The 26,715-nt window shown below is 41.9% G+C and overlaps 2 protein-coding genes across 4 annotated transcripts; one reads left to right on the forward strand and one right to left on the reverse strand.

Annotated features, from left to right (window-relative positions):
• Nucleotides 1-60: 60 nt before the first annotated feature.
• Nucleotides 61-7,935, reverse strand: CDC26 (cell division cycle 26). 3 transcript variants are annotated; one of them, XM_081803415.1, is made up of 4 exons: nucleotides 7,796-7,935; nucleotides 5,260-5,365; nucleotides 4,664-4,785; nucleotides 61-497 (listed from the first exon to the last, which is right to left on the reverse strand). In XM_081803415.1, exons 3-4 carry the CDS (start codon nucleotides 4,742-4,744, stop codon nucleotides 321-323), a joined length of 258 nt encoding a protein of 85 aa, XP_081659541.1. In that variant the 5' UTR covers nucleotides 4,745-4,785; nucleotides 5,260-5,365; nucleotides 7,796-7,935; the 3' UTR covers nucleotides 61-320. The 3 variants fall into 3 exon arrangements, with proteins under 3 accessions (XP_081659541.1, XP_006735167.1, XP_081659540.1); XM_006735104.3 differs by having other exon boundaries at nucleotides 5,252-5,365; XM_081803414.1 differs by lacking the exon at nucleotides 7,796-7,935 and adding an exon at nucleotides 7,395-7,524 and having other exon boundaries at nucleotides 5,252-5,365.
• A 109-nt stretch (nucleotides 7,936-8,044) lies between these two features.
• On the forward strand, nucleotides 8,045-26,454 carry PRPF4 (pre-mRNA splicing tri-snRNP complex factor PRPF4). Its single transcript, XM_006735103.3, has 14 exons — nucleotides 8,045-8,161; nucleotides 8,928-9,105; nucleotides 11,862-12,048; nucleotides 15,046-15,133; nucleotides 15,534-15,613; nucleotides 15,779-15,872; nucleotides 16,549-16,643; nucleotides 17,806-17,864; nucleotides 19,035-19,158; nucleotides 20,793-20,882; nucleotides 24,275-24,397; nucleotides 24,507-24,614; nucleotides 24,715-24,833; nucleotides 25,340-26,454. Exons 1-14 carry the CDS (start codon nucleotides 8,135-8,137, stop codon nucleotides 25,531-25,533), a joined length of 1,566 nt encoding a protein of 521 aa, XP_006735166.1. The 5' UTR covers nucleotides 8,045-8,134; the 3' UTR covers nucleotides 25,534-26,454.
• Nucleotides 26,455-26,715: the final 261 nt, after the last annotated feature.

Raw genomic sequence — 26,715 nt, forward strand, 5'->3', positions numbered from 1 at the left:
ATTACCTTTTAAAGTCTGGGGGGTTAACAGTGCTATGATTATGCTTCATTAAAGGTGTCGCACGCTTTTCCAAAAATATATTTATTTTTAAAAACAAAAATCAGACAAGTTTTATAGAGTCAAATTTTCCAGAGACAAACTAGAGTTTAGATTTCCACTTAGAGCAAAAGTTAAGCATCAGTAATCTCATGCAGAAGTGTTTCTCTGCAGGAGGTAAAACATTCTGCTTCACTGCATGCACTCAATTCTCTAAATCTTGTTTGTACTTCTGCCATCATTTTACTCCATTCCAGGGCTCTGGCATGCCAGACAATCCGCCTCTAAAATTCAAAACTTCCAAATTGAGATGAACGATTATTGGGCTTGGGTTGGGGTTTATACCCAATTCGATCATTAATCATTTGTTCCCGGCTCTTGGGGTCACTGCTCAGCCCAATGGCACCTTCTCCATCACTGATTCCTACGACGTCCACTTCTTCCTTTTGTTTCTTACGGGTCTGGAAGTATAAAAGTCTTAGGATTAAGACAATGTTCTTTCCATTAGCAAACATTTATTTGGCACCTGCCATGCACCAGGCATAGGGTGAAGGCTAGGGTTAGGGCCTACAAAACGATAAGCGGAAATCCTAGGTTTAAATGGATAGTAAGGGTACAAGCGGGGATACAGGGACATGGCGAGAAAAGATATAACCCCTACCCTCCAGGATGTCACAGTCTAACAAGGAAATAGGTAAAGAGACAAGGACAACAGGGTGATCACAGCTATGACAGGAAAGTCCACACTGCTAAAGAGACATAAAGAAGAGATAAGGAGTTGGGTGTGTCGTGGCAGAGCTTCAGAGCAGGAAGCTGCAATTAGAAAGATAAATAATATACGAGAAGATGGATGTTAGCTGAAACTACTGTGGTCATCATTTCACAATATATGTAAATTACACCATCATGCTCTATGCCTTAAACTTACACAGTGGTATATGTCAGTTATTTCTCAATAAAACTAGAAAAAAAAAGATAAATAAGTTGGCAGACAAGGGAAAGAGAAGGGTGTTTCTTTTTTCTCTTTCAAGATTTTATTTTAAGTAATCTCTACACCCAACATGGGGTTCAAACCCACAACCCCGAGATCAAGAGTCCCATGCTCTACCGACTGCACCAGTCAGGCACCCAGAAAAGGGTGTTTCAGCAAATGTATTATTCAAGAGAATAGATGGAAAAATTAAGGGACTGATAAAGCAATAACCACCAGAAATTAACAACTTCACTGACACCATGAAATTAAATGTAACACAGGAATACAAGGTTTTGTGCTATCTTATCAAAAGGCCTGAATTTTGAGGTTTCATTTTGTTTCCAGGTAAAAGGTTTGGCTCTTGGGGCGCCTGGGTAGCTCAGTCAGTTGAGCATCCACCTCTTGATTTCAGCTCAGGTCATGATCTCAGGGTTGTGAGATCTGGCCCTGCATGGGGCTCCGTGCTCAGCACAGAGTCTGCTTGAGATTCTTTCCCCCTCCTGCTGCTCCTCCCCCTGCTTGCACACTCTCTCTCTCTCAAATAAGTAAATTAATTAAATCTTAAAAAAAAAAAAGTTTGGCTCTTAAGTCACAAGTGACTGCAGAATTCACCAAGTCGGTATCTCAGTTTGATCATTTTTTTTAAAGATTTTATTTTTAAGTAATCTCTACACCCAACGTGGGGCTTGAACTCACAACCTCAAGATCAAGAGTTGCACAATCCACCAACTGAGCCAGCCAGGCACCCCTCAGTTTGATATTTTTGAAAAGAGAGATTAACACTTATCCCTTAACTACTACTACCTGACTATACGATGATATTAGATAATAATATTCTCTGAGAGAGTGAACAAATGTTTTATCTAGCATTCCTTGGAAGAATGGCTTGACTACTCTAACCACTGGAATCGCCACCATTCTTCACCACTTACTAATGAACTCAGCATTAAATGCCAATGTCACAGTATCATACTAAATCAAATAGGGTATTACTTTATATGTGTGTGTGTATAAAATGACCTTTCTGAGTTACTCTCTAGTCTACACTACCAATAAGTAACATTACAAATAACTTAGTGAAAACAGGTTAAAAGGCAAAAGATACTATCATTTTATAAGCCATGAGAAACTGAGAATGTCCAAATGGTATGAAATCACTTAAAAGGCTTCCCACCATGAACAACTACTGACTGTTTCAGAATCCAGAGTCATCAAAATATAGTTAAACTCATTTCAGTATCAAATGAAATACCAGTTTCTACTGGTTTCATTTTATTTTAGTTTAGGGCAAATCTATCCCTAAGTTGCTCTAAAACAGGTCAAACCCATTGGATAATTGCCTTTAGCAGAAACACTAACTCAACAGTGAGCTGATTCTGCAGAATCAAAGTTCAGTATGCCAACACTTTATGACACTCATTACAACTGAAGTTTAAATCATACTGAAAGGACTTTTCAGTGGAAGGCAACCAAGTGTGCAGAGGCACCAAGATCAAAGTTAAAAAGATGAACCATGAGAGATGATGGACTCTGAAAAACAAACTGAGGGTTCTAGAGGGGAGGGGGGTGGGAGGATGGGTTAGCCTGGTGATGGGTATTGAGGAGGGCACATTCTGCATGGAGCACTGGGTGTTATGCACAAACAATGACTCATGGAACACTTCATCTAAAACTAATGATGTAATGTATGGGGATAATATAAGAATAAAAAAATAAAAAAAAAAAAGATCAAAGTTAAAGATAACTTGACAGTGGAAGATAAAGTAAAGATAAAGATAAATGAGCAAGGACTAGGCCACAAAGGACCTTGTATGCCATCCTAAGGAATCTAGACTTTATTCTCAGAGCCCTTGAAGAATTTCTTATTAATGGACATCATTTAATACTGTGGGATAAGCTACACTTAAAAATACATATTGATGGGGTGCCTGGGTAGCTCAGTCGGTTAAGCATCTGCTTTTGGCTCGTCATGATCTCACGGTCCTGGGATCGAGCCCCACGTTGGGCTCCACACTCAGCAGGGAGTCTGATTCTCCTTCCTCTCCCTCTGCTCCAACTCCCACTTGTGCTCTCTCTGTCTCACTCTCAAATAAATAAATAAATAATCTTAAAAAAAATACATATTGAGCTCCCACCATGATGCAGGGATGAGCTCCTTCCCAAATGCTGGGAGCTCTCCAGTGGAGAAGACAAACGTGGTATCTACAATCAAGGTTCCAAATGTAAATGCTACAATAAACAAATCATTGTAAATTATAATAAATGCTATAAAATAAAAGGATAAAGTGCTCTGGGGTGCCTGGCTAGCTTAGCTGGTAGAGCATGTGACTCTTGAGCTTGGGGTTGTGAGTTCAAGACCCACGGTGGGCATAGATTATTACTTAAAAAAAATAAAATTAAAATAAAGTGCTTTGAGAGACCCTAAGGAGGGATAGCATGGACGGGAATGACACCCCTAATTTGAATAGGGTCAGAAGCAGCCTCTCAGACTAAAGAAGCAACGTTTCAACAGACATGAAGACAGGGGAAGAGGAAAATAACATGTACAAAGGCCATGCACAATAAACAGCTTGGCGTGTTCAAGGAAATGAAAGAAAGCCAATGTGCCTGGGATACAGAAGCCAGGGCAAAGAATGGCAGGAGCTGAAACCTGAGGAGCCAGAACATACAAAATTTGGAGGTCATGATAAGAAACTGAGATTTTATTCTAAGTGCAAGAAACCATTGAGTTCCAGAGGAATGACATGATCTGAAAATTTTTAAAGAGCATTCTAGAAACCTGACATAGAATAGATTAACGAGATAAAAATGGAAGTAGGAAGACCACTGAGGACGCAACTGAGATTGTAGAGAGAGAGGTGATGGTAACTTGGACTAAGGTAGTAACCATGGAGATGCACGGGGTGAATCCAAAGGGTAGGAAAAGGGAGAACTCAAGAGTGACTCCTAGGTTTCTGGCTCGAGCAGCTGCAGAGATACTGACATAGGGAACACCTGAAACTGGCTTGAGGAAGAAATCAAGAGGTCTTTTGTTTTAACATGTTAAGTGCAGGAGACTGAACAGTGCCTCCCAAGGCTCTCAGGTCCAAATCCCTGAACCTCTAAATGTTGCCTTATATGGAAAAGGGTCTTTGCAGATGTGATAAGGATCTTGAGATGGAGACACTATCCTGGATTACATGGGTGGGCCCTAAAATGCCATTCCACGTATCCTTGTAAGAGAAGGCAAAGGGAGATTTCACAGACACAACAGGCGAAAGCAATGTGATCGCGGATGCAGAGATTGGAGCAATGTGGCCACAAATCAAGGAATGCCAGTGGCCACCAGAAGCTGAAAGAGTCAAGAAACAGATTCTCCTCTACAGCCTCTGGAAGGAGCGTGGTCCTGCTGACACCTTGATTTGGGACCAGTGATACTGATTTCAGATTTCTGGCCTACAGAATGGTAAAGGAATACATTTCTGTTTTTTTTAAACCACCAAGTTTGTGGTAATTTGTTACAGCAAGCCACAGGAAACTGAACACATTAAGTTTGAGATGCCTTCCAGCATCCAAATAGAGGTTTCAAATAAGCTGTTGGTAAAAGAGTCTGGAGTCCAAAAGTTAAAGTTATTGTTTTAAATATCCCTAAGGATTCGAAAGTTGTACTCTTACCTCCAGGTCCTTTCGAATGCTCTCAAACTCCTCAATGTCATCAAGCTTCAGCTCCAGGCGGGTTGGTTTTCGCCGCAGCATACTGAGATCAACACTGAGGGCCAGACCCAGTGAACTATCAACTGTTAGAAATAGCAGAGGAGGAAAAACCGGAGGGGATAAACCTCAGCTACAAATACAAGATCAATTTGTCAGCATGCATGTTAAAGGAATGGTGATACAAAAGACTCATTTGGGTTCAAACATAGACTTCTAAGTCATCAGATGTATGATTATTACATGATGAAGATCCATAACTCTCCAATTCCAAAAAAAACCAGTCTTCTTCAAGAAAAAAAGAGCAAGCTGCCTATAAAAGAGGATTCTAAGCAACAATCACTTTAATCTTACACTCCAGTCACATTCAAAGAAATACTCTAGCTCAGAGAATAAAGTTAAAATAACATATCTTAATTCAGTATAATTACTGGGAGAGTACATAAGCCATTAAATTTGATCGACTCTGCATAAGAACTGTGACAGATTTGTTATCACTCCTGAATACTGAAATCAGCTTACTAAATCTCATGAAAACTCCGTATAACTCACCAACTCACAGGGTTATCCTCAGGGTCTAAACAGGTCCTAAATGGATAGGTCATTCATTCATTAAACAAACACTTCTTATGCTCCCTCTCCAAAGTTAAAAGGCATAGCCACAGCCTGTGGGGAAAACAAACACGTAAACAAAAAATTGCAACATATTCTAATAAGGACTCTGATGGAGGACAATGCAATGGCACCCAATCCAGTCTGGGTGGACTGTGGGGTAAACAGGGACATGGAAGGCCTTCTGGAGGAGATGTCTTAGCTGACTTGTGAAGGGCAGGCAGAGAAAGGCGAGTAAGGTAGAGAGAACAAGAACACAAAGAGGCTCAAAAGAACAATCCTGAGGCTGAAAGCCTAAGGTAATGCTTATGCTAACAAAAAACAATTTTTTTTAAAGACAGTGAAACTCCCCAAGTCAGTTTAATACCTGTTAATGGCATCATCTTTATATTCTCCATAGCATCCAGCAGAGTGTATCTATAATAACCACTCAGTACATGTGCTGTTGAATAAACTGAGAAACCCAAATAAAGTTAAATGAACTTTTCTTGAGCACTGTGCTACACTTTTCCATTCCCATTCTTTACATTTTTATTTGAACACAGAAACCCTGTGATGCTGGCAAAATTACCTCTATTTTATAAATGAAGTTGAAACTCTTCAGTTTGGTTAATAAATGTCAGCCTCCTATAAAACTTATACATAGGTCACATGGTGAGGATTAAATGAGAATGATGTAAACAAAAGCTCCTTTAAAGTATGTGCAGCTATAGGGGTGCCAGGTTGGCTCAGTCAATAGTGCATCAGACTCTTGATCTCAGGGTCATGAGTTCAAGCCCCACATTGGGTGTGCAGCCTACTTAAAAAAAAAAAAAAAAATGGACGCCTGGGTGGCTCAGTTGGTTCGGTGTCTGCCTTTGGATCAGGTCATGATCCCAGAGTCCTGAGATGGAGTCCTGGGATCCAGTCCCACATAGGGCTCCCTGCTCAGCAGGGAGTCTGCCTCTCTGCCCCTAACCTGGCTCATGCGCACATGCACAAGCCCACTCTCTCTCTTTTAAATAAATAAATAAAATCTTTAACAAAAAAAAGTATGTACAGGTATAAACTATTATTACATCTATTTAGTATGTAGCTAGAGACTTAAGTATACAAAAGAAGAAACATCCTTCTGTGAAGCTTGGAACAGAACAGGAGATATTCTCAACACAAACAGTGGCACATACATTTCATATTGTTTTACATTGTTTCAGATATTATCTTGGGGCGCCTGGCTGGCTCAGTAGGTGGAGCATGGGACTCTATTTCTGGGTTGTGAGTTCAAGCCCAACGTTGGGTGTAGAATTAAAAATAAAATCTTAAAAAAAAAAACAAAAAACTAAAATAAATAAATAAATCAGATACTATCTTAAAGCCAATGTAAACAAATGGTAGAGGAAGCCAAAGTTCCAAGGGAGAGTAGGGGAGGAAAGAATATTTCAAAGAAAAAAGCTCTGCTGTACATTTTCTTGTATTTTCTTTAGTTTTCTGCAAACTGTAAAGCTCGCCACTAGGAAGTAGTACAGAGTAAAGGGCAAAAGTTCTCGCTCAAGAAAAAGGGCAGAGGACAGAGATTTTAATCCCACACGCCACTGATCTTGGACAATTAGCTTCATCTTTCACTAGACCTTAGTTTCCTCGTGTTCTGTACTCTGTTGCTTAGATTGAACGAGGTAAGGCAGTGTAAGTTTCTGGAACATAATTTGGCATTTGGTAAACGCCCAATAAACAATAGTTATTATTACTGTAATTGTCCTTGGCGAGGTTAGGGGCGGCTCTGTCCAGCTCGAGGAACACCAATATTTTAAGTATCTCCACCCCCTACACGGGGGCCAAGTCCTCGTCTTTTTTTTTTTTAAAGATTTTATTTATTTATTCATGAGAGACAGAGAGAGAGAGAGGCAGAGGGAGAAGCAGGCTCCCAAGGAGCAGGAAGCCCGATGCGGGACTCGATCCCAGGACCCTGAGATCATGACCTGAGCCAAAGGCAGCCACTTAACCATCTGAGCCACCCAGGCGCCCCAAGTCCTCGTCTTGTTCATCTCCGCTGCCCCAGCCCCCAGCAGAACACAGGGCCACGCAGAGTTGCCGGTGTGCACTTTACCTGACGCCTTCACAGGCATCTTCTCACTCTGAATCAGATACAAAGACCGGGCTGAAGACAAACAACAAAAGAAGGCCACGGCTCCTCCTTCGGGTCTTTATTTTACTTTGGCGCCAGAGGGCTCTTCGAGCTTAATCTGTCGCCAATGCCCAAATCCCCAAAAATTCACCCAGCTCAGAAGACCCTTGGGAAAACTTCCCGACAGCAGAGGAGGAGAACAGCACTCCCTCCGCTGCTCCAGAGTGGCACTCCCGGGTCCAGAGCGAGGGTTTCCATGGCAACATGGCCCTCCGCTCCAGGACGACTGAAGCCTCTCGTAGGGCCAGGAGCGACGTGAGGCCTCGGAAACCCTCCATTTGCTCCGGAGTTCAGCCCCAGGCCGCGCGACTCGACGAACCTACCTCTTTTCAAGCCTGCTCAGCGTTTTCCCGGAACCCCGGCGCCCACCGCGAATCTTCTGCTAAGCGAACTGGACTACACTTCCCAGACTGCTCTGAGATTCTCTCCTGCAGAACCTCGTCTTCCGCGTGCTTTTCTCAGACGCTCCACGGTTCACGCTACTCTTCGCGCCACGACTCCTCCGTACTACAACTCCCATCATGCTCCACGCCACCCAGGATGCTGCGTCGGCCCTCGGCCCACTTCCGGCCAGTGACGTAGTTCCGCTTTGCTGGGCGCGCGGTGGACGGTCTGAAACGTAGCTCGGCTTTCGTTGGGGCTTCGCGGCTCGGGAGCTCAGCATGGCTACCTCACGAGGCTCCTCCACGGTACGGATCTCAGCTCACTCTGGCGAGGAACGCGGAAGGGGTTGGGGGACAAGCGGTTCCTGCGAGATGGGGCCGCTCGGGAACGGCCTAAGGTGGTGGAGGACTGAGGTGAAAGGCTGCGAGACTCGGTCCTGTCTTAGAGGAGCAGCGTTTTCCTGATCCCTAAGTGCGTTCCTGTGTTTAAGTTCATTTGCACCTCTCACTACAGCCCCAAACTGTAAATACCTCTTCCAACTGGTCCAAAAATGGAGCTCTGGAAGGGAGTAGTATCTTGGCTCAGATTTATGTCTACGTCAGATTTCTTAATTGTAGTAAGGCCTCCTAACTTCATATATATTGCCTTACGTCTGAATATGTTTGAAACGTGTAGACCAACAACTAACTAGTCCCCCTCAGTATTGCGTTGGTTATTCGTGATCCTTGATGTTTCCCCTGTGATAAGCAGTAGCCTTGGAAGTTTCATAAAACCCAAGAAGAGATTGCAACGGAACGAGGTAAATATGTTCCAAAGCAAATCTTTGATAGAAAAATTACCAAGAGTAATTCACTAGTTTTATTAGCTTTTTCCTATCTGCAAAACCTAAGTAATTGAGAGACACACACGCCCCCGCCCCCAGTCAGTGGAGATATCTTAAATGATGACCAACTTGTCCTTTCCTTTGGGGAAGAAGTAGGATTGAAGCTCAGGATGAGCTCCATCCTTTGGGGAAGCCTAATAAATGACTAAGATTAAGCCTCAGGTTAATCCATGTCTTCGATTTATCAGGCAGCCAAAACTAAGGCATCTGATGACTTAGTTGCTCCTGTTGTGAAGAAACCACACATCTATTATGGAAGTTTGGAAGAGAAGGAGAGGGAGCGTCTGGCCAAAGGAGAGTCTGGGATTTTGGGAAAAGAAGGACTTAAAGCTGGAATTGAAGCAGGAAATATTAACATAACCTCTGGTAAGATGCAAATAGTGAGTCTCTCTTTATCTTTGTATTATACTCAGAAATTTCAATGAAACTTGGATTTATGTAAGGCCATCCTTTGCCTACACTGGTTAGCATCATCCAAAGAGCCTTTCTCTTAAAACCTTTTATACAATTTTTCTTCCATTGAATTGTTAGTAATCTTACCAGGAATTTATTCAGTGTGTATTTGGATTCAAGTTGATTCCATTTGTCTTCCAGAGATCTAGTATAGTTCTGGCATTGGTTTGAAGCTACTATGGTTTGTAACATTCTCTCCTTTTTAATTTTCTAATTTTTCACGCTAAATGAAATACCTGTTTTAAATCATAAAAGTAATATTTTTATTTTGAAAGAAATCAAAGTGTTAGGGCGCCTGGGTGGCTCAGTCGGTTAAGTGTCTGCCTTCAGCTCAGGTCATGATCTCGGGGCCTTGGGATCAAGCCCCACATTGGGCTCTCCGTTCATGAGGGAGTCTCCTTCTCCCTTTCACTCTCCCTCTGTGCACGTGTGTGCGTGCGCTCTCTCTCTCAAATAGATAAATAAATAAAATCTTAAAATCAAAGTGTAGAAATGTGTAAAGTAGAAAATCCTGTAATCCTTATTAATTGGCTCTATATCTTTCCAATTTAATAAAGCTGTAAAAATTTGTCATTTTTTTCACAAATGAAACATATACAAATTGTTTTATAACTTGCATTTTTCACTGATACACTGTTGAGGATAGCTTTCCACGTCAATAACTAATGGTCCTCTATATCTTTATTTATTTATTTAGAGAGAGAGCACGCAACCGCACATGTGCATGGGGGGGAGGGGGAAACAGAGGGAGAGGGAGAGAGAGAACCCCATGCAAGCTCCACGCTCAGCATGGAGCCCAATGTGAGGCTCGATCTTGTGACCTGAGATCTTCTCTAAAGTGATACATGTTTGTCATAAGAAATTCAAACAGTACAGAGGGTAAAAAGTGAAGAGACTTTTCTACAGAAAGGACTTAAGTTTCTCATTGATCTTCCCACACATTTTCTTTTCTATATACATGCACTTTAATGACCTTTTTTAACTGTTCAGACTGTTTTAGGTTGCATCACCACTGTAATTCTCACTTTTTCATCAAAATCCTTGTATTCAGGGGCGCTTGGGTGGCTCAGTCAGTTAAGCATCTGACTCTTGATCTCAGCTCAGGTCTTGATGTCAGGGGTGTGAGTTCAAGACCCACGTTGGGCTCCACGCTGGGTGTGGAGCCTACTTAAAAAAAAAAAAAAATCGGGGCGCCTGGGTTGCTCAGTCATTAAGCATCCGCCTTCGGCTCAGGTCATGATCCCAGGATTCTGGGATCGAGCCTGCGGGGCTCTCTCCTCAGCGGGATGCCTACTTCTCCCTCTCCCACTCCCCCTGTTTGTGTTCCCTTTCTCGCTGTCTTCTGTCAAGTAAATAAATAAAATCTTAAAAAAAAATAAAAATTTAAAAATCCTTGTATTCAGTGTGGTTTTAAAACTAACCGCTAGAGGGGGCGCCTGGGTGGCTCAGTCGGTTAAGCGACTGCCTTCAACTCAGGTCATGATCCCAGTGTTCTGGGATCGAGCCCCACATCAGGCTCTCTGCCAGCGGGAGCCTGCTTCTCCCTTTCCTTCTGTCTGCCGCTCCCCCTGCTTGTACTCTCTCTCTGTCAAATAAATAAAATCTTCAAAAAATATATTTAAAAAATTTTTAAAAACCTGCTAGATTATTCAGAAAGCCTTTAGTCAGGACATGGATAGAACTGGAGGGGATTATGCTAAGTGAAATAAGTCAAGCAGAGAAAGACAATTATCATATGGTTTCACTCATGTGGAACATAAGGAATCACGGAGGACCACAGGGGAAGGGAGGGAAAACTGGGAAGAAATCATAGGAGGAGACAAACCATGAGAGACTCTGGACTCTGGGAAACAAACTGAGGGTTACAGAAGGGAGGGGTGGGGGGACAGAGTAACCGGGTGATGGGAGGAGGGCAGGTGTTGTGATGAGCACTGGGTGTTATATGCAACTAATGAATCGTTTAACACTACATCAAAAACGATGTACTGTATGTTGGCTAACTGAACATAAAAAAAAAGCCTATAATCAAGGGATAGCATTTTCATGGAAATTATCTCCAGTTTATTAGTTATATTTGTAGATGTCCACAGACTGGGACTGTTTTAGAGAATAGCTTTGGCAAGTGTTAAAATAATGTGTCTATTTTATCTTCTGGATAGAAGGTGTCTACTTAATTCATTTGCTGAAGGTGCTTCATACTCTTTTTCATCTAAGTTATGTGTTTATATAGGTGTAAGGTTGTCAGAATAAGATGGCATGGGGGCGCCTGCATGGCTCAGTCAATTAAGCATCTGACTCTTGATTTTGGCTCAGATCATCATCTCAGGGTCATGGGATCTGAGCCCTGCATGGGGCTCCCCAGTCAGTGGGGAGTCTGCTTCTCCGCTCTTCCCCCCACTCATACATGTGCTCTCTCTCTCAAATAAATAAATAAAATCTTTAAAATAAAAAAATAAGTAAGATGGTGTGCAGTTTTCCTGCCTTTTAAAGCTATGTAATTTAGTTTTTTGTGTTTGGCACAATTTAATAAACTGAGAAACAGTAAACTCTGAAGTATATAATGGACTAGTTCCTAGAGGACATGCAGACTGGAATTATAAGAAATTATTTTTTCCCCTTATTTGAAGAAGATCTGGTGATTATGCTGATATTGCCTGTTCTTTTTATAGGAGAGGTGTTTGAAATTGAAGAGCACATCAGTGAACGACAGGCCGAAGTGTTAGCCGAGTTTGAGAGAAGAAAGCGAGCCCGGCAAATCAATGTTTCCACTGATGACTCAGAGGTCAAGGCTTGCCTTAGAGCCTTGGGGGAGCCCATCACACTTTTTGGAGAGGGTCCTGCTGAAAGAAGAGAAAGGTGTCCTTTCTAAATATTTGATCTCTTTTTTAATCACAAAGTTCTACTTTCAAATTTCTGTTGATACTTGTAGCTAAGACTTTAATGGAATGTCTCAGGTAATGTTAATAGAATATCTAAGTTGTTTTTATATAGTTTAGCCCATGATCTGAGTAGACCAATTTTTTACTCCACTACTAATTTTTCTTTATAAACTATGAATAGGGTGTTAACATGAGAACCCTCTCTCCCCAATATGGAATTGTGAGTTGAGTAAATATGTGTTGTCGAACTTTGAAAATTTAGACAACACACACGTTCCCCTTGTCAGTGTCATAAAACATAATGATAAGTATTTGGGGTTATTACTGAAAAGGGGCACTTTCCTCAGATGATACTCCTCTTGTGATTTTATGGTTTCAGAGTCTCTTAGTGACGGCTAGTCATACACAGTGATGAGGACCTCCTTTGTCTTTCTGTCCACTGTCCCATCTCTCCCTTTCATCATTTTTTTCCTTATTTGCATAGTCTGCACATTTAATCACTTTAAAACCTCTACCATATCTCATGTCCATTAAGTAGAACCAGTAATGCTGGGCCTGTTTAAATTACAAGAAAAAAAAACACTGTACCAACCTAGTATCTTACAAACCCAGCCTGGCTGGCCACAAGGGTTGGGGAGGGTAGGAGAGGAGGGGGCACCCCTGGGCAGTGGCTGGGTGGCAGGAAGGACTAAAGGACAGAAAGAAAAGGGGGCTCCCAGATGGGAGGGGACTGGTTGTCCTAATAGGGGTGGGGTGCAAAAGGTACTTCAGAAGAGTGGAACTTGGGGAGTGGACGGGTCAGTGCTTTCTCCACCAGAGCACAGTGTTGGAGGAGGTGCTCCATGCCACCGTCTGCCTACCCCTGGCACTTGGAGAACAGTGACCCGTGAGCCCTGGGCATGATGAGCCCCTCTGAGACATGAATGACAGCCTGCTCCTCCTGCCATGGTCCCCTTTTCCTTGAGGATCATCTACTCCTCACTTAGTGCACTGACTCTCTTCGGGCCCTTACCCCTCATTTGCTCTTCAGCCTGCTGCAAACTGACCACTGCCACATCGAAATTGCTCTTTATTAAGGTCACTAACTCCTCTTTACTAAGAATGGCCCTGTCAGCCACTCCCTCCTTGAAAACACTCCCTTTCATAAAAGCAAGTCTAAATTTCACTCCTATTTCTCTGGCTAATTCTTCTGAGCCCCATTTTTCCCCTGCCCAACCTTTATATAAATTGTAGTTTTTGCCCTTATTCCGCACTCATCCTGGGCAATCAGATCCACTCCCATGGCATCATTTACTGTGTATATTCTGTTGACTCCCAGATCTCTGTGGCCTAGATATCCTGTAGGTACTTCAAACTGGACATGTCTAGATTGAACTCATCTGTTTCCCACCTTCTATTCTCCTTGCAAATAACACTACCATTCACAGGTTTCAGTTGCCTCACCTCCTTTGTAATCCATCAGCAAAATCTGTTTCTAGATTTGTACCGAAATGTACCTCCGGTGTGTCCTCTTTTCTCTGCCTTAATTGCTTTCACACCTAGATTGTTGTAATAGCCCCAAACACGTTGTGTTAATTGCTTGCTTAAAATCCATCAGTGTCTTCTTATTAAACATAGAGTAAAAAACTGTTGATCATGCTCTTCAACCTCTTATATCACTCTTTCCCAATTTACTAGACTTAGTACCCTTAAGGGTCTTCCTGGAATAGTAAAACTCTTTTTCTGTTTTTTTCCATTTAATTTTTTTCTCTTTTTGTTCCCCTCTCTTGCCTTTAAAGCCTTTTTATTCTTTTGGTTTCAGCATAAATACCACCTTCTCAAAGAAGACTTTTATCATCCCTGCTCAGTAGGGAGTCTGCTTCTCCCTCTCCCACTCCCCCTGCTTGTGTTCCCTCTCTCGCTGTGTCTCTTTCTCTCAAATAAATAAATCTTAAAAAAAAAGAGAGAGACGATTCCTAAATAGTAGGTTGATTTCCCTACTTTTATTATTCCCTCTTCAATCCATTCTCTCTCTCTACTTCCCCAGGGAATCTTTCTCAAATGTAAACCCTCCTTACTACTACTACTACTCCTGACTACTCTTTATGACCTGGCCCCTACTTACATTTGCAGCCCTCTCTCTCACCAGCCCTTCTCTGGTTCTCCAGGCTCCAGCCACATTGAAATATTTGCGATTCCAAGCTCACCATGCTTTTCTTACTTTCAGACCTTTACATCTGTTGAACCCTCTGCTTCAGCTGTCCTTCTCCATTCTTGACCTATCGACCTTACTAAATGAGGACTCAGTTCAGGAAACACCTCCTCTGTGAAACCTTCCCTGGTCCTCCCTGCAAGCCTAGGTTAGGTATTTTTTTTATGTTCCCCCTTAGTGCCCAGTACATACCATTGTCATAATACTTAGTATAATGTATTGTGGTTCCCTGGTACTTTCTGTCCACCCATCTTCTCCACCGCCCTCCTCCCCTCTACCAGGATTATGCTAACTTGGGATCAAGAACTGCTTCTTAGTCATTTTCGTACACCTAGCACCTCAGTCAGTATCCGGCACATTATGGCATTGAACAAAGATTGGCTGTATTCACAGACCAGGTGGTAGTAGTGTTGGGGCTAGTTGACTCTAAATTGAATAGGATAATTGCTTATAGTTCTAATTAGGGAATCTTCAAATAAGACTGAGTGAACGAAATCACACTGGAGGTGCACCTGGCTGGTTCAGTCAGAAGAGCATATGACTCTTGATCTTAGGGTTGTGAGTTCCAGCCTCACACTGAGTGTAGAGGTTACTTAAAAAAAAAAAAAAAGAAATTAAAAAAAATAAGAAATCACAGTGGGAGTTTAGGCATGACAACTTGACTCTTAAAGAAGGTTGCTTGGCGTTTAAATGGTGAGAGAATAGGACAAGCTTTCTCTTCTTAGACACACTTTTCACAGTCTAATCTCGACTCCATTTAAATTATAATCTTTTTTGTTACAGGTTAAGAAATATCCTCTCAGTGGTTGGTACTGATGCCTTAAAAAAGACCAAAAAAGATGATGAGAAATCTAAGAAGTCCAAAGAAGAGGTAAAATATGTCTTTGGTTTCACAGTATGAAAGTGAAGGAAATGAGGGGTGCTCTCATTTTCTTTTGCTGGGTTTTGCTTTGCCAGGGGGAAGGGAATGTGTTTGAGGATTCCACCATTCAGGAATAGTTGTTGGGAATAGTTTGTGGTTCCTATGTAGGTGTAAGTGGGTTTCCCATTCAGGAAAAAAAACGTAGGGTTCCTGGTGTAACTTTTAACAAGGAACAGGAAGCCATCCAATAAGAGTTCATAAAAACAGTAGAAAGCACACATGCCTGATTTCATCCTATTACTGAACTATTTCACCTTTTTTTCTGGGCAGTTACAATAGAGAATTGACAGCTATGAGAGGGGCAGGAATGCTTCAGACTTAACATTTCTGCTCTTAATTTCACTTTCAGTATCAGCAAACCTGGTACCATGAAGGACCAAACAGCCTGAAGGTCGCTAGACTATGGATTGCTAATTATTCACTGCCCAGGTAAAGAGAGCCTCTAGAAGGAGAAAGAAGCATATTTTTTCTTGTTTTCTCTCGAGGACTGAGGATCTGTTTTAGAAAGACTGGTTAAATGAAAATTGAGTATTAGGGATACTCTATGGACCTTTTTCTCAACCTGTTTGCTCATGGTAATCATCTGTGTCACAGGGCAATGAAACGCTTGGAAGAGGCTCGTCTCCATAAAGAGATTCCTGAGACAACCAGGACCTCCCAGATGCAAGAGCTGCACAAATCTCTCCGGGTAAGATGCTCTCAGTGATTGTCCAATATAGTAAGGGCTTTTAAATAGTCATTAGATTTCCTACTTTGGCCTGCCTCTTGGAAGGTAAAGGCAGCTATGATTATCCCTCCCTGCTTATACTTGCTGTTTGAGAAGAGCCATCATTTAGGGTGGCAGGAACCTACTGTGGTTGGTACTCAGCAGAGGCCTTTGGTTCTGCTTTTTAATTCCCTTTTAATATGTCAAAGCTGTACTTTAGCTCTCTCCGTGGCTTTCCTGTGTAAGTTGAGCTGACAGCAAAAGTAATGATACTACTAGTGTAAAAGACAGCATGCTGGAGTTCCATTCATGAACATAAGTGTCTCTTAACAAAAAGAGAAGTATAGGGGCGCCTGGGTGGCTCAGTCGTTAAGTGTCTGCCTTCGGCTCAGGTCATGATCCCAGGGTCCTGGGATCGAGCCCCACATCCGGCTCCCTGCTCGGCGGGAAGCCTGCTTCTCCCTCTCCCACTCCCCCTGCTTGTGTTCCCTCTCTCGCTGTGTCTCTCTCTGTCAGATGAATAAATAAAATCTTTAAAAAAAAAAAAACCAGAGAAGTATAGAAGAATCTTGGGGGGTGGGCTAAAACTAGAAAGTTAGGTCTTTTTGGGATTAGCCTATTAATGATTACTATTTGTCCCTTTTTTCCTTTTTTTAAGTCTTTGAATAATTTCTGCAGTCAGATTGGGGATGATCGGCCTATCTCCTACTGCCACTTTAGTCCTAATTCCAAAATGCTGGCCACAGCTTGTTGGTAAGTCCTGTTTTTACAGTGATATTTTTCCTAAGTGGAGGACAGGTTCAGGGTAAAAAGAAAAAACCAGCTTTTGTCTTAGATGCTCATTTCTGTGTCCTTTCCCTGCTTCTCATGATCGCACCAAACTAGAGATGCCAGTTATATTATACACCCGTTATATTATACAAGATAGTCTGCGCTTAGCAGTTCTTTCTATTCATAAGGGACCCCAGAGATCCATGACATGTCAGTCATGTTCTGGACACTAGCATTTTGGAGCAGATACATAGTTTATTGACTGACCAGTTTCTACACCTCAATACGGCTTTTCTTTTTTAGTTAGGTAACCCAGACAAGATACTCTGTAAGCTTCAGTTTCCTTATCTGTAAGGTAGGGTGAGATAATGTTGTAAACCGTTTTGCCTTAACAGTGCATGGTATGTGGTAAGGACTCAGTAAGCATGAATTATTGTTTTTATCTTTTATTTTCTTTACTAGTTATCACCACATATGCAGAAAGCTTAGGATGTGATAACTTTGTTGTTTTGCTCTATTTAGTTATTTTTGTGGGACATGGCCATCTAGTGACAAGGGAAGCTTCTTTATGTTGTATGCACAGGAACTACTTGACTGGGTAGAAATTGAGATTGGGTCAGGAGAAAGCCAAGGACCTACTCAAATCCTTCCACCTCTGCAAGCCTCAGCTACCTTCCTTATAAGTAGAAATGGTCGTTCCTACATATTTACCTCCCAGGTCTCCTATAAGGATCATTTGAATTGTTAGATATAAAAGTAATTTGTTGGAAATTTTCTGAAATAAAAAGTCTTTTTATAAAAATTTACTTTGTAAGCAGAAAATGCTATTCCTATTTAAGGAGATAATATTATTCTTGGATAGTTTAATTCGTCCTACCTTCCTTCACCAATCAATCCAAACGTTAGGGAGAATAGCAACTTGTACTATATTAACTGTAGTCCTGTAGAGGCATCTGGTTGCATGAGACGTGGGTGCAGCTTTCTTCTATAAACCATCAAATCGTAAGCCCTTTAGTTTTCTTTTTCTGTGTACCACTGTAAAGTTTATTGGGGTGAGAAGAGATTGTCCTTTAGGAATGTTATCAAGGTACCTTTTCCTTCCCAGACCAACCCTGGCTGAGATGCTTTCCTTTGTATTTGATAGGAGTGGGCTTTGCAAGCTCTGGTCCGTTCCCGATTGCAACCTCCTTCACACTCTCCGAGGTGAGTTAGAATCTTGTTTAAATCTCACTCGTGGGCAACCCTGTCGGGACTCCTCTCACTCTTGAGAGCTTTTTCTGTATCTTTTTTTTTTTTTTTTTTAAAGATTTTATTTATTTATTTGAGAGAGCGAGAATGAGAGACAGAGAGCGTGAGAGGGAGGAGGGTCAGAGGGAGAAGCAGACTCCCCACTGAGCAGGGAGCCCGATGTGGGACTTGATCCCGGGACTCCAGGATCATGACCTGAGCCGAAGGCAGTCGCTTAACCAACTGAGCCACCCAGGCGCCCCTGTATCTTCACTTAATAAACTTCTATTGCTTTACTCACAAATAAATAAATAATAAATCTCATTTTCCCAGTGTGAACCCTGTCAAACAGCAAAACTATACTAATCTGCCTGACACTCAGACCCAGTACACACAAGATTAATTCTTCTTCTTTTTTTTTTTTTTTTTTAAGATTTTATTTATTTGAGGGAGAGAGAGAAAGAGAGAGAGCACAAGCAGGGTGAAGGGCAGAGGGAGAAGCAGACTCCCTGCTGAGCAGGGATCCTGATGCAGGACTTGATCCCGGAACTCCAGGATCATAACCTGAGCCAAAGGCAGACGCTTAACCGACTGAGCCACCCAGGTGCCCCAACACAAGATTAATTCTTGATTCAAATTGTCTTGGTTTGGTTCTCACCACAAAGCTGGAAGACAATGAGTTTATATACAAATCACTTTTCTCTCATGTCCAGCCCCATTCTGGCATTGTGCAATCTCTGAACCAAAAAAAGTAAAGGTGGTTTGTGTTTTGCTCTTTTTAATGTAATTTAAATTTTTTTTTTTTTTAAAGATTTTATTTATTCATGAGAGAGAGAGAGAGAGGCAGAGGGAGAAGCAGACTTCCCGCAGAGCAGGGAGCCCGATGTGGGACTCGATCCCAGGACTCTGGGATCATGACCTGAGCCGAAGGCAGACGCTTAACCATCTGAGCCACCCAGGCGCCCCTGTAATTTAAATATTAATTTAAAATAGCTCTTTTTTTTTTTAATAGTTCAGCAGTCACTTTAATACCCTATCTGTCCACATGTTCCCTAATATATATTGTGTTAATTCGTCATAGTCTGTTTTGCACATAAATTGTAAGGGGTGGGAAACCTTTAACTTTGATTTCTTACACTCCTTCAGGCCATAACACAAATGTAGGAGCAATTGTATTCCATCCAAAATCCACTGTCTCCTTGGACCAGAAAGATGTCAATCTGGCCTCTTGTGCTGCAGATGGTTCTGTGAAGCTTTGGAGCCTTGACAGGTGAACATGACTATTCTGCCCATACTGCGGTCACTAAAGAGTTGCTTGGTTGGTCCTTGGGACCTGAGAATCTGGCATCTAACCCCAGAGATGGTCTAAGAGTCAAGGGAACTTGGTGTGACCAAGGATTTCTTTCTTTGACCTTTTCTCAACAGAGGAGTTATGTTAGGTTTTTCTTATTTTTTAACTTTGGACCTTGATTTTTGCCTCTAACATAGTAGCCATTGTTTTCCCAGTCCAGTTATTCTGGAAAGATCTATTTACACTTCCTGTGCAATACACTGACTTGGAGAAAAGCCCTAGTTGGTAGATTGAGTAAAGATAATATTCTTGGCAGCACATTGGCTCCTAGCAAACGGCCACAGGGGAGAGGACAGTAAAGTTCTGAGGCAATATTGCTAAGGATGTGATGTCTCCTCCCAACAGCTTCCTCCTTTACCTAGAACATATTTTCCCATTACAGCAGTTTGGGGGTTTTTAATGTGTTTATGATTATTGTTTTCCAGGAAATTTGTGAAAGCTCTTTGTTGGCTAAAAGAAATCTGAATTCAGTTGCTTAGTTTTCTTTTTTGGGAAAGCACATGCGACTTTTCTGCCAGGTTTTTGTACAGAGCTAATTAGCGTCTGTACTCTTTGCCAGACAGGGTCTTACCTCTGAGCACAGCAAGTTTTAATTGGCTTTGGTATCACTTAGCAATATTTGTTCCCCTAGGACTTTGATTAGCTCTATGTATGCACATTGACAAAGTTCCCTTTTTAATTGCCCTCTTTAGGGTTCGTGTTTACTTCCTTTCACTGGTGTTTCAATTCTTTTTTCTGTGGTTGCTGGGGAGTAGAATTTATGGCCACCAAAGGAAACTAAGCCTCTATTTAGGAGTTCCTTTTTTCGTGTGCATCCTTCAACAAGCTAAAGTTTGAGATAAATTTATCTGTAATCCACTTGTACCAAAACTATTTGTTTTTTTTTTTTTTAAAGATTTTATTTATTTATTTATTAGAGAGCGAGCGAGAGAGAAACAGCATGAGAGAGAAGAGGGTCAGAGGGAGAAGCAGGCTCCCCGCTGAGCTGGGAGCCCGATGTGGGACTCGATCCCAGCACCCTGGGATCATGACCTGAGCCGAAGGCAGTCGCTTAACCAACTGAGCCACCCAGGCACCCCGTACCAAAACTATTTGATTTCTGTAGCTTCACATCCCTATTAAAATATGTTTTCTTTCTAGAATCTCAGCACTCCTTTGGTGTATATTTTGCTTGTCAGGCTGAATTATCTTTTATTTTTCTCTAATTCTAAATGATAATAGCATTAAGCATTGATTAACATACTGAATTGAGATATAGCAAGATAGTGTGTATTGAAGTGCTGTGGGCAGTTTTGCCCTGTGAGCACATGAAATAGTCCCAAATCTTTTAAGACTTTGGAAGGCAGCTGTGCTCACCAGTATACCACCAACGCTCTTTTAAGACTTTGGGAAGTAACATAAATTGTTAACCCTGCATTTTTAACAGTGAGTTTAGTTAGGATTTGGCCTTTTAAATCCTACAGAACGGGTGCATCTGTCACAATAGTTAATAAATTCAATGAATATTTATGACTATAAAATAGTTTACTCCTTTCTATTTGGTTCTTTTTCAGTGATGAACCAGTGGCGGATATTGAAGGCCATACAGTGCGTGTGGCCCGTGTAATGTGGCATCCATCGGGGCGTTTCTTGGGCACCACCTGGTAAGCCATCCTCTTACTGTTCTATCCATACAGGCCTGTGGCATCTTGTTAACCCCTTATGACTGACTGCCAAGGAAATTTTAAGAACAGAGATCTTCAAGTAGGATTTTCTTGGGCTGCAATGAATCAGAATCAGAAGAGAGTATATGATAAAGTTTGGGCCAACTGTATTTGCTTTTAAACTGCAGTTAATCTGAAATTTCAGTTACTAATTGCCAGAAAACTAGAATTTTCACTCTTCTCTTTCTTGACCAATACTAGTGGTGTTTTGTGGTTTTTTTGGTTTTTGTTTTTTTCCACCGCACATTGTATTTTAATCTCTCTGCTTACAAGTTGGTCTCCCTTTCTGGGGCACCTGGCTGGTTCATTCAATAGAGCCTGCAGCTCTTGATCTTGGGGTTGTTAAGTTCAAGGCCCACCTTGGGTGTAGAGATTACTTAAAAATAAAATCTTTAAAAAAATAAAAAAACAAATCGGTCTCCCCTTCCGGTTCTGTAAGCTCATTAAGGCCAGAAGCTGTTAAAGATTTTTTTTTTTTTTTGGTAAAAGATTTTATTTATTTATTTGAGAGAAGAGAGCACAAGCAAGGGGAGAGGCAGAGGGAGAGTGAGAAGCAGACTCCCCACTGAGCAGGGAGCCTGACCTGGGGCTTGATCCCAGGACGCTGGGATCATGACCTGAGCCGAAGGCAGACTCTTAAAAGAACTGAGCCCCCCAGTGCCCCAAGAATTTTTTTTTTTTTAAGATTGTATTTATTTGAGAGAGCGCAGGTGGGGGAAGGAGCAGAGGGAGAGGGACAAGCAGACTTCCCGCTGAGTGCAGAGCCCAATGCCGGGCCTGATCTCAAGACCCTGAGATCATCAACTGAGCGGGAACCAAGAGTCAGATGCTTATCTGACTGAGCCACGTAGGCACCCTGTTAAAGAACTCTTTAACTGAGATATAATTTACATGCAGTGGAATAGATTTCAGTGTACAATTCAAATGCATACACTCATAACCCACATCCCTATCAATAGAATATTTCCATCACCCTGGAATGTTCCCTCATGCCCCTTCACAGGGGACTCCCCCTTCCAAAGCAACCACTGATATGATTTCTATCACTGTAAATTAATTCTGTCTGTTCATACTGTGTGAACTTGTTTGTGCCTAACTTCTTTTGCTCAGCATAATGTTTTTAAGATTCATTCAGGGACACCTGGGTGGCTCAGTCGGTTGAGCATCTGACTCTTCCTTTTGGCTCAGGTCATGATCTCAGGGTCATGAGACTGAGCCCCCGCATTGGGCTCCATGCTGGACGTGGAGCCTGCTTGAGATTCTCTAACACTCTCTCTCTTTCCCCCCCTCTCTGAAAGAAAAAAAAAAAAAGGTTCATTTATGTTGTTGCATGTATCAGTAGTTCTTTTTTATTGCTGAGTATTCAGTTGTATGGCTCTGCCACAGTTTATCCATTCTCCTTTGATAGACATTTGGGCTGTTTCCAGGTTTGGGTCAGTCAGAATAAAGGTGCTATAAATACTCTTGCACAATGCTTTTATTTTATTTTTTTTAAGATTATTTATTTGACAGAGACACAGCAAGAGAGGGAACACAAGCAGGGAGAGTGGGAGAGGAGAAGCAGGTTTCCCGCAGAGCAGGGAGCCCGATGCGGGGCTCGATCCCAGGACCCTGGGATCATGACCTGAGCCGAAGGCAGACGCTTAACGACCGAGCCACCCAGGCGCCCCTTGTACGATGCTTTTTGCAGACATGTTTTTCTTTACTTTCTCTTGAATGAATACCCAGGAATGCAGTTGCTAGGTCATAGAGTAAATGTATTTTTAACTTTTTTAAAACTTCCGTATGGTTTTTCAGATTGGTTGTAAGTTTTACATTCCCAGAATTCTGCTTGCTTCACATCCATGCCAGCATTTGATGGTGTCAGTTTTATCATTCTGCCTATTCTATCAAGTGCATGGTGAAATTTCATAGTTTCAATTTTTATTACTCTTATGACTCTGTTGGTATTGAGTATTTTATCCTCTGCTTATTGACCATTGACCATTTGTAAATCCTCTTTTGTGCAGTGTCCGGATGCTTTACCTATTTTTTTTAATTGAGGTTTTTTTTTTTTTCCTTTATTCTCACACACAGTTCTACCACCATGTATTTATTTGTTTGTTTATTTATTTGAGGTTTATTGAGGTGGGTTTTTTTGTTTGTTTTTATTTAAGGGATGCCTAGGTGGCTCAGTCAGTTGAGCATCCGACTCTTGATTTTAGCTCAGATCATGATCTCAGGGTCGTGAGATTGAGCCCCATAACGGGCTCCATGCTCAGCGTGGAGTTTGCTGAAGATTCTTTCCCTGGGCCCCTGGGCGGTGCAGTCGGTTGAATGTCCGACTCTTGGTTTTGGCTCAGGTCGTGATCTTGGGGTTATGGGATTGAGCCCCAAGTCAGGCTCATGGAGGAGTCTACTGGAGTTTATCTCTCCCTCTCCTGCTGTGTTTTCTCTCTCTCTCAAATCTTAAAAAAAAAAAAAAAGATTCTCTCCCGCCCCCCCATACTTTTTCCTCTTTAAATAAGTAAATAAATAAAATGTAAGTTTTATTTATTTAAGTAATCTCTACACCCAACATGGAGCTCAAACTCACGACCATGAGATCAGTCTCATGCTCCACCAGCTGAGCCAGCCAGGCGTCCCTCTACCACCGGTTATTGAAGAGACTTCGTTTTCCCTGTTGAAATTGCTTTAGTGGCCTCATTGAAAATAATTTGACCAAAAATGTGTGGGTCTCTTCCTATACTCTCTTCATCTGTTGCATTAATCTATTTGCTCATGACTGATTTTTGTATCCCCAACATCCAATTTGAAGGCCCAACAAATACTCAGTGAGTGAAAGGACTTAACAGTGGAATTGAGAAAGAAAGAAGGCAACAGTCTCTGCTGGCCCATTCTGAGAGAACTGTATTCTTAAAATAGCCACTGAAATAAATTTATAGGAAGTCCATGGTTTTCCAGGTAGCACTCAAGACAGATATGCTTAGTTGTTGAGGTATTTTTTTATGCCAGAAAAGAATTTGATAGTATGGTTGTATGAATAGTTTCAGAAGCATAATTTTTTTTTTAAAAGATTTTATTTATTTATTTGACAGAGCGAGCACAAGCAGGGGGAGCGGCAGGTAGAGGGAGAGGGAGAAGCAAGCTCCCCTTGGAGCGGGGAGCCCGATGCAGGGCTCAATCCCGGGACCCTGGGATCATGACCTGAGTTGAAGGCAGACACTTAATCGGCTGAGCCACCCAGCTGCCTCATCAGAAGCATAATACAAGCTACAAGTGTTTATAGTACTTTACACATTGTAGGAACTGAATATCTGCTGGCTAATTGTTGGTTTGATTTTTTTTTGTAGCTATGACCGCTCATGGCGCTTATGGGATTTGGAGGCTCAAGAGGAGATCCTGCATCAGGAAGGCCACAGCATGGGTGTGTATGACATTGCCTTCCATCAAGATGGCTCTTTGGCTGGCACTGGGTAAGCCTTCTTCCACCTAGCCAGGGGCAGCTCAGTAGTTCACCTGTTATGTATCCCTGCTTCCAGGAGAAATGGATTCAGAATGTTCATTTATAAATTACTTTGTCAGGGGACTGGATGCATTTGGTCGTGTTTGGGACCTGCGCACAGGACGGTGTATCATGTTCTTAGAAGGCCACCTGAAGGAAATCTATGGAATAAATTTCTCCCCCAATGGGTAAAATGAACTCATTGATTAAGGGGTGGGAAGGGTTATTGGTCAGAGATAAAAAGAATATATCTTTGTTTCTAATTTGGACACTATATCTGATCCACAGGTACCACATTGCAACTGGCAGTGGTGACAACACGTGCAAAGTGTGGGACCTTCGACAACGGCGTTGTGTCTATACCATCCCTGCCCATCAGAACTTAGTGACTGGTGTCAAGTTTGAGCGTAAGCTTTCCTCCTGTTTTGCCTAATCACAGGACAGATAGATTGAACTACCATGGAATGCAGGCCAGGCTTTAGGTTAACTTACAAGTGGAACAAGAGAGAATTTGGTCTCTGTTGAAAAAGGAGCACATTATAAGTTCTTTCCCTCTACCATATTTTCACATAGAGCTATGGCACAGCATGCTTCTTGTTTTAGGAAGTAAAGAAGACTTCCATAAGTGCTTTTTTCTCCTGAAAGTTGTAAGCACTGAATCCTTAATGTTATTCTAAAAAGACTGTCAGGGAAAGAGCCAGAAGACCTTGATAATGTTATTCGTTTCCCTAAGCCTGTAGTCCCTTTTTCCTGGAGGTCTCGTAGGAATGTAGATGAGAATATTGGGCTTTTCCAAATGGAGAAATATCTTCTTTTTTGAAATCATATATTCTAGCAGATTTTTGTGCTTTCATTCCCTTTCCTCTTTTGATACTTGAATTCCTCAAGCAGCTCCCCTTCTTTTCTCTTAAAGCTATCCATGGGAATTTCTTGCTCACTGGTGCTTATGATAACACCGCCAAGATCTGGACCCACCCAGGCTGGTCGCCACTGAAGACTCTGGCTGGCCATGAAGGCAAAGTGATGGGCCTAGACATTTCTTCCGATGGGCAGCTCATAGCCACTTGCTCATATGACAGGACCTTCAAGCTCTGGATGGCTGAATAGGCAGGGCCATGGAAAAAGGACTCTAACCTCAAGCTCTTCCGTAAGAGCCATTTTCAAAAGAAAGGAATTGATATGTTTCGTTCTGTCATGTTTTTTGCCAATTACCATGTATAGACCCTCAAAAGAATTGGATTTCCATGTCAGCTTCCACTCCAGGTAGGCAGCCCAGTCTCTGGGTGTTGATGAACCCCTTTTGTAGTTGAAATTTTTATTTTCATCTTCAAGCCCTGCCACGGACTGTGTAGACATTGTTTTTATTAATCTTCTGTTTGAATGCCCTGTTGCCTCCTTCACAGCACTCAGGATTGTGACTGGCTCCATTTTTACTTTTGAAACTTGGCTTTCCATTATGTGGTACGTGCTTCAGGACTGCATGTGACCCACAGAGCACGCAGCTGCACTATAGTCTGGAAGCCCTCGAGTAAAGAGGCACTTCTCACCACACACCTGGTTAACCAGTGCCTTGACAGAGTGCGAACCTTTCCTCTGCCTTTAGAACAGGAGATGAAGAGGTAGACTACAGCTATGCTCAGGGTTATGCAGTAAAGAAGATTTTACCTCTTCCTGTTGAGTTTGCTTGGAATGCTAACTGCATCAGGAAGCTCAGAACTGAACGTTTGCCCTGTCTGAAAATGTCTTCCATTTTGCTTTGAAGTTTGGCATCCTTTGTGTTACCCCAAAGCTAGGCCATTGTGTCAAGAGGCAATGAAATTTCTAGAAAGCAAACATGAAGTCTCTGTTGTGCCACCTCCTTTGTATTGGTTATTAAGAGGATGTACCTTTCATGGCAAGGTAACCGGGAAAAATCCCTCATGGGTATTCGTCAACGTCAACTTTCTTTTTTTCTTTATTACGCACTTGCTACAGAGTAAAATCCTATTATAAAAAAAATGTCCTTTAAAGACTTACTTTGTATAGTTAGGCATTTTTGAATCCCAGCCATTGGTCCATAGAGGTTCCCGCCCCCTTTTTTTTTGTTTGAGATATAACGGTTGATACCAGATATGGCTTATTCCAGTTTTTCTTTTCTTAATAAGCACTCCGCTAATAGGTTTTTGGTGTTTTTTTTTTTTTGTAGAGACTACTGCCTTGTGGGCCAGACTATTAGCAAACTGGGTCAGGACTCTGTAATTCATACTCATTGGCTGTGCAGCAGTCACCTTCATCTCTTTCCACCCAAAA

Source organism: Leptonychotes weddellii, chromosome 14 (genome assembly GCF_054177405.1).
Source record: "Leptonychotes weddellii isolate Sample4059 chromosome 14, ASM5417740v2, whole genome shotgun sequence".
Classification (NCBI taxonomy): Eukaryota; Metazoa; Chordata; class Mammalia; order Carnivora; family Phocidae; genus Leptonychotes; species Leptonychotes weddellii.